Consider the following 6,742-nt stretch of genomic DNA (forward strand, 5'->3'; position numbering starts at 1 on the left):
CTATTATAAATGCGAAAGTTTATGAATATGAATAGGATGGATGTTTGTAAGAGTTTGTAGCCTAAACTGCTAAAGTGATCTCGATGAAATTTGGCATAAATGTAGAGGATAGTCTGAAAGAACACAGAAGCTTTAAATCAACACGGACGGAGCCGCTAGCGAAAACAAGTTTAGCATTAAACTAAATAAAAAAGCCTCTGATGGTATTATGTTGAACTAGAGCATAGAATTGAGGTGAAAATGGCATAAGAGTCGTAATATTCTACTCCTTTGAGGCGAGGCAGTTCGTATGGTTTGTATACACGTTGTATTGAATACTCTTTGGTTTTGTCGCAGAGAGCAAAATGGACGTGAGAGCGGACGACGACGAAGCCCCTCCAGACCCGGCGGCGCGAAAGTTCAAGCATCATGATTACACTGAACAAGATTTCGAAGGTACGAATGTGTTTTCTATACTATAATATTACGGAAAATGTTTAACAAACTCAAGATATTAATTTATTAAGAAAGTAGAGCAAATGTTCACTAGATATTTTGTTTGTCTTTAAAACTTTGTGGACTTGCAGTGTATATTTTCTTTTAACCTTGCAAAATAAATATAATTTGTCTCAAATCAACACATCATACAATTAGAATATGAGCAGAACGAATTCGCTATCAGAAAATTTCTTCTCATGTATGTTATGGAGAAAAGGATCTTCAGATATTTATTCTATAGGTCATCGAGCACACACTGTGTTCGTGGGGGTACATGTACCAGCACGTCGACACTCTCACCGCAAGCATAAACACCACCATCGCAACGACGATAAGGATGTCGATAGACCTGGTAAGATTTGTATAAGAAATTACCCATTTGTATAAAGAGTACACCATTTGGTCTAATAAATGCGCCCGATTATTCTCAACCTAAAATAAACATAAGAAATGTGTAATTTAGAGACACTTTTAAATAAGTTTAAAGATTTTAGAAGAGACGGCAAAGAGTATGTATCTTAGCACTATAAAATTGTAAATAATTAGAACTTAATTTTTCCCACAATATTAGCATCAATATTCCGATCCGTAGGGTCAGCGATATTGTCTCGAGTTAGAAGACTGAGCGTCACAGATGATGGAGAAACATGTAAGAACTATCATCAACCCATCTCTTCATTGGCCTCATTAGCAATCTAATTTCTGTATCATTAGGATTTCGTCATTACATCCTAGAGCATGTTTAATACTTGAAACTGTCGTGCTATTTCTATCATGTCTAAATCTGGGGTAAAACTACAATGTGCATGATTATCCAGTTCTCACATTATTTCGACTCAACTATAATTTAGATCTTCCCTTTCTCGTGGACCCCTAGTAATTGTTTTAGTAAAATTCAAATCTAATTGAAGAAATTGTTTTTAGTAACACCACCCGCTCAAAGGGTACAATTTATTCTCGGGGAAGACGTTGATGATGCTGCATTCGAATCCCATCCACTATTCTCAGAGATGGAAGAACTAGTCAAAGACGGAGATGAACTTGAATGGAAAGAGACTGCGCGATGGATTAAGTTTGAAGAAGATGTGGAAGAAGGTGGTAATCGCTGGTCGAAACCACACGTCGCAACATTGTCTTTACATTCCCTCTTTGAACTCAGAAGTCTCATTTTAAATGGCGCAGTTATATTGGATATGGATGCTAATTCTTTAGATCAAGTAGCTGAAAATGTTTTGGATCATATGGTAGGAGATGGTTCTCTAGGTTACGACTGTAGAGAGAAAGTGAAAGATGCCCTTTTAAGAAGACATCGGCATCAGCATGAGAAACGCAATCATAACAACATGTCAAAACTTCCTCTAATTCGATCATTAGCGGACATCGGAAGAAATCATTCTTCTTGCAAAAGTGAGTATGACTGTCTTGGATTTTGTATTGAAAACATAGAGATAAACATATCTAGTAATAGTCACGGGGATATACTTGGGGTATCCTATTAGATTTCCAGGAAACTGGTTCTCGACGTACAAGCGCGAGGAATAGTAACAATTCGTCACCTCAGACGGCATTACTACATGCGCCAGATGCCAGAGGCTCTTATCTAGCTGTCCCAGGTTAGACAATCTTGTGAGATGGTAAAAGTGTGAACATAAACTCACAACTATCACAGCCTATGTCTTATTATCACGATGACCTGCACAGCACTGGATTTGCTAAATTCTTACAAATTTTTTATAGAGGTTAAAGTATAAAATTACCATTCTGTTACCGTTAATATCCTGAAAATTTAATTTTAATATAATAATAATAGGCAATTTAATCCTTAAACCTCTGAATTTATTTATATGTATGTGTTTGTAACACTTCATGGCTCACTTTATTCCAATATGTTTAAGAGCATACAAATTAGTGTAGATATATAAATTGGCATTCTAAATTGCAGTGGAAGAAAGCAGTTCCAGTGGACATTCTCAGAAGGGAGATTTGAGTCGTTTCCTAGGAATACCTAGCGCGGGTAACCGCTAATCCTTAAGATGTTTAATGAATGTTTTCTTCACCATTTAACACCAAATTCTTCTTTATTTTGACATCGCCAACATTCATCAGCCTCCTATTTATTTATAGGCTACATTCACACTTTTTTATTGTTTGTTTCGACAATCGTTTTAGCTTTGGCTCTTGCTTGTTAATCGTTACTAAATCCTTATGGTATTATTTCGTACACTTTTACCTTACTTACTTTCTTATCCATTTGTCTTTTCAATGTCTCGGTCAGCTTGTCCTTAACAGTGTTTTTAGTGTAAATGGACAATAATCCATTTAACTCTATGTTACGTAGCTTCGCATCATTGTAAATTTTAACACCTAAAAGTCATTTTACTAATATTAATGTTTATAATTTCCTAATTATTTTATATCTTAATTTTTATGATACTAGGCATATATTTTTAGGTGGTGCTCCCGATGAATGTATGGTAAAAAGCCCGAGTAATATTTCAATGCAAAGAAATCACAGCTCTAGTGATCTCCCAATTAATGGTGATATTAATCATAAAAGCAACACGAATTTTATGCGCAAAATACCACCCGGTGCAGAAGCATCTAATATACTAGTCGGTGAAGTCGATTTTCTCGAAAAGACGCTATCAGCATTCGTTAGGTTGAAGACAGGAACGATCATGGGAGATCTTACCGAAGTACCTGTTCCCACACGATTCATGTTCGTTTTATTAGGTCCGCCGAACAGTAACTCGAGCTTTCATGAAATCGGTCGAGCTATGGCTACGCTTATGTCTGATGAAATTTTTCATGAAGTCGCATACCGTGCCAAGAAAAGAGATCATTTACTAGCAGGAATAGACGAGTTTCTTGACGCAGTAACAGTATTACCCCCTGGTGAATGGGATCCTGCAATCCGTATTGAGCCACCAGCTGCAATACCTTCACAAGATATTCGTAAAAGACCTAATGATAATATTCAAAAAGAAGAACCAGACGAAGAAGAAGAAGAACAAAGACAAAGGGAAGAATCTGGTTTAGCTAGAACTGGAAGGTTATTTGGAGGTTTAATTAACGATCTTAAAAGAAAAAAGCCATGGTATTGGTCTGATTTCAAAGATGCATTTGCACTTCAATGTGTAGCATCATGGATATTTTTATATTTTGCGTGCTTGTCACCGATAATTACGTTTGGAGGATTGCTAGGAGAAGCAACTGGGAAAAACATGGCTGCAATGGAGTCACTCGTATCTGGATTTGTTTGTGGTATGGGCTACGGTTTTTTCTCCGGACAACCATTGACAATTTTGGGATCTACCGGTCCAGTATTAGTATTCGAGACTATTGTGTTTGAATTTTGCAAACAGATTGGCTGGAATTATATGTCTTTTAGATTCTGCATTGGTACCTGGACTACCATAATATTGATTACTTTAGTCGCAATCGATGCCAGTGCTTTTGTTTGCTATATAACACGATTTACTGAAGAAAATTTTGCGACGCTTATAGCGTTTATTTTTATTTACAAGGTAAAAGACATTTTGTTTTCATGACAATTTGTCCAATCTCACTCTCATCTTAGTTTTAAATCTATCCAATTATCTTGTAGGCTGTGGAAAATGTTATATCTATTGGTAAAAAGTTTCCGCTGAGGACGCACGCTGCAGAAATTCTTAATTATGAATGTTACTGTTTACCAAGTAATTATTCCAAAGTTCCAGAGCAGTTTAATTGGACGACCGTTGAAAAAGAATCTTGCCAGGTACTTTAATAAACTTTAATCATAGTAATTACATATTTTTAAAGAGATTTATATTGTTTTTATTTGACTTTTTTTAGTTATACAATGGAACCTTGACCGGTGCTGGATGCGAAACGAAAGTATATGTTCCAGATGTTTTTCTGATGTCAATAATATTATTCCTGGGTACATTTACAATTTCGATAATATTAAAAGATTTCAAAAATTCTCTATTCTTTCCATCTAAGGTAAATTTAGTTTGTTAAAGAAATCAACACCACTTTTTTACGCTTTGCTAAATTGTATTTTTTACTTTAGGTGCGGCAAATTATAAGCGACTTTTCGGTAATTATAGCGATTTTGTCAATGTCCTTCTTGGATTATAAAGTCGGAGTAAAAACGCCAAAGCTTGAAGTACCATCAGAGTTTAAACCAACATTGCCAACCAGAAATTGGGTCATTACCCCATTCAATGGCAATCCCATTTGGTCTGCTTTAGTAGCAATTTTGCCTGCACTTTTGGGTACAATTCTGATATTTATGGATCAACAAATAACAGCAGTAATTGTTAACCGAAAAGAGAACAAACTGAAGAAGGGATGTGGATACCATTTGGATCTCTTTGTACTCGCTATTCTGATACAAATTTGCTCAGTAATGGGTCTACCATGGTTTGTGGCTGCTACCGTTCTCAGTATCAATCACGTTAATTCACTGAAAGTTGAATCAGAATGTGCTGCGCCCGGTGAGAAACCCCAATTCTTAGGAGTCAGAGAACAAAGAATGACACACATCATGATATTCTTGACTATCGGTTGTTCCGTAGTGTTGACACCAATTTTAAGACATATACCCATGCCTGTACTTTTTGGAGTATTTCTGTATATGGGTGTCGCATCATTGAAAGGTTTACAATTCTTCGATAGGATCTTAATAATGTTTATGCCTCAGAAGTATCAACCGGATCACATGTTCCTTAGACAGGTTAGTTTTATAACTTCTAAAATAATAAGAGATCTTCTATCTGTATCTTCTTTTATACATATGTATAAATTAAAGTGTCTGTTTGTAATTTAAAAAAAAAACAGATTTCGGAAAGATGATGTATTTGTGTTGCTGATAACGAAAATTGCATTAAATCTTTTTCTTTGTCTGTTTGTCTGTCCGCAAGCCGTATTTATTCCGGGTAACCTGACATAGACGGGCATCTTATAGACTACTTATTTATCTTAATATTTCGTGGACGAAGTCGCGGGCAACTGCTAGTTCCTAATAAAATTACTAATGTTAATTATGATTTCAGGTCCCAATTCGTCGGGTGCATTTATTCACGGCCATACAATTAACGTGCTTGGTATGCCTTTGGGTGATAAAGTCGTTCTCAATGACGTCTATATTATTCCCATTGATGCTTGTAGTCATGATCGGGATTAGGAAGATGTTAGATTTGTTCTTCACAAGGAGGGAGATGAAGATATTGGATGACGTGATGCCGGAGATGTCGCGACGGAATCAAGATGAACTACATGAGCTAGGGGACGCGGAGGTACGAGAAAGATAAAAAGTGCGACAAGAAACAAACATAAATAAATTTAGTGACTAGTAATTATTGTCTTTCAAAATAGCCCTGTATGATGTGAATAATTCTATCTTTTTTCTAATAATTATTAAGTTAACTTAAGGTTAGAACTTTTAGGTACCAAACAAGAGTAACCCACCGCCATATCAAGAGAATTTACAAATACCTCTTATAAATGGAAATATTATGAATATACCATTAACTTCGATTAATATATCCGAGGAGGTAAATAAGACGGGCATCTGGAAACAAGTGAACAGCAGCAATAAAATGGCGCCAACAAGTGACACTAAAGATATTAAGGTGAAGTCAGGGAAGAAAAAGTTAGTACTACGTATTTTCAATAATTAATTGATTATTTTCTAAAGACTTGTATGACGTCTTTTAAACTAAGATACAGTAAGATGAAGTTATTAATAAAGAAGTAATAAAGAAGATTAATTGATTTTACGTATTCAATGTTTAAGAATTCAAAACAGATTTGAACTTTCAGTAATAAACACAAGAAACTAATGTCAAAGAACGCACAATCAGAGATCGAGAGGAGACTGTCGACTATGGATGAAGTGGAGGAAGATGATTCTACATCGAAGGTGTGCATCGATGACACGAAATTTTGAACAGGCATGACACCCCATGTAGACAGGAGGATCACAGCATGGCAGCATGAGGCACGGTACCCTGACTCCCACGTGCATGGTTATACATTACTTTTTAAACATTATTCGGCACTACAGCTGTCCATTTTCATTTAGCCAAGGGAAGTACAAAAAAATATCTTTTAATTTCTACAAAAAAATTAATGATACAATAATGTTAAATGCCGATTAATGTTTGATATTTGTAGATGTATTTAGAGTGTAGAATTTCATGTTATTTATTTTATTTCAATAAAGTCAATATTATATTATATTTGTTTTTTATATTTATTATCCCCAAATTAACTT

At 35.4% G+C, this 6,742-nt stretch overlaps 1 protein-coding gene across 1 annotated transcript; it reads left to right on the forward strand.

Annotated features, from left to right (window-relative positions):
• Positions 1-344: 344 nt before the first annotated feature.
• Positions 345-6,452, forward strand: LOC106099552 (electroneutral sodium bicarbonate exchanger 1). The gene is made up of 11 exons (XM_013278121.1): positions 345-435; positions 719-829; positions 1,402-1,884; positions 1,977-2,090; positions 2,929-4,004; positions 4,085-4,237; positions 4,315-4,464; positions 4,535-5,200; positions 5,520-5,762; positions 5,913-6,118; positions 6,289-6,452. Exons 1-11 carry the CDS (start codon positions 345-347, stop codon positions 6,413-6,415), a joined length of 3,420 nt encoding a protein of 1,139 aa, XP_013133575.1. The 3' UTR covers positions 6,416-6,452.
• The last annotated feature ends 290 nt before the right edge of the window (positions 6,453-6,742 follow it).

The sequence above is a fragment of the Papilio polytes genome, unplaced genomic scaffold (assembly GCF_000836215.1).
Source record: "Papilio polytes unplaced genomic scaffold, Ppol_1.0 DF824102.1, whole genome shotgun sequence".
Classification (NCBI taxonomy): domain Eukaryota; kingdom Metazoa; phylum Arthropoda; class Insecta; order Lepidoptera; family Papilionidae; genus Papilio; species Papilio polytes.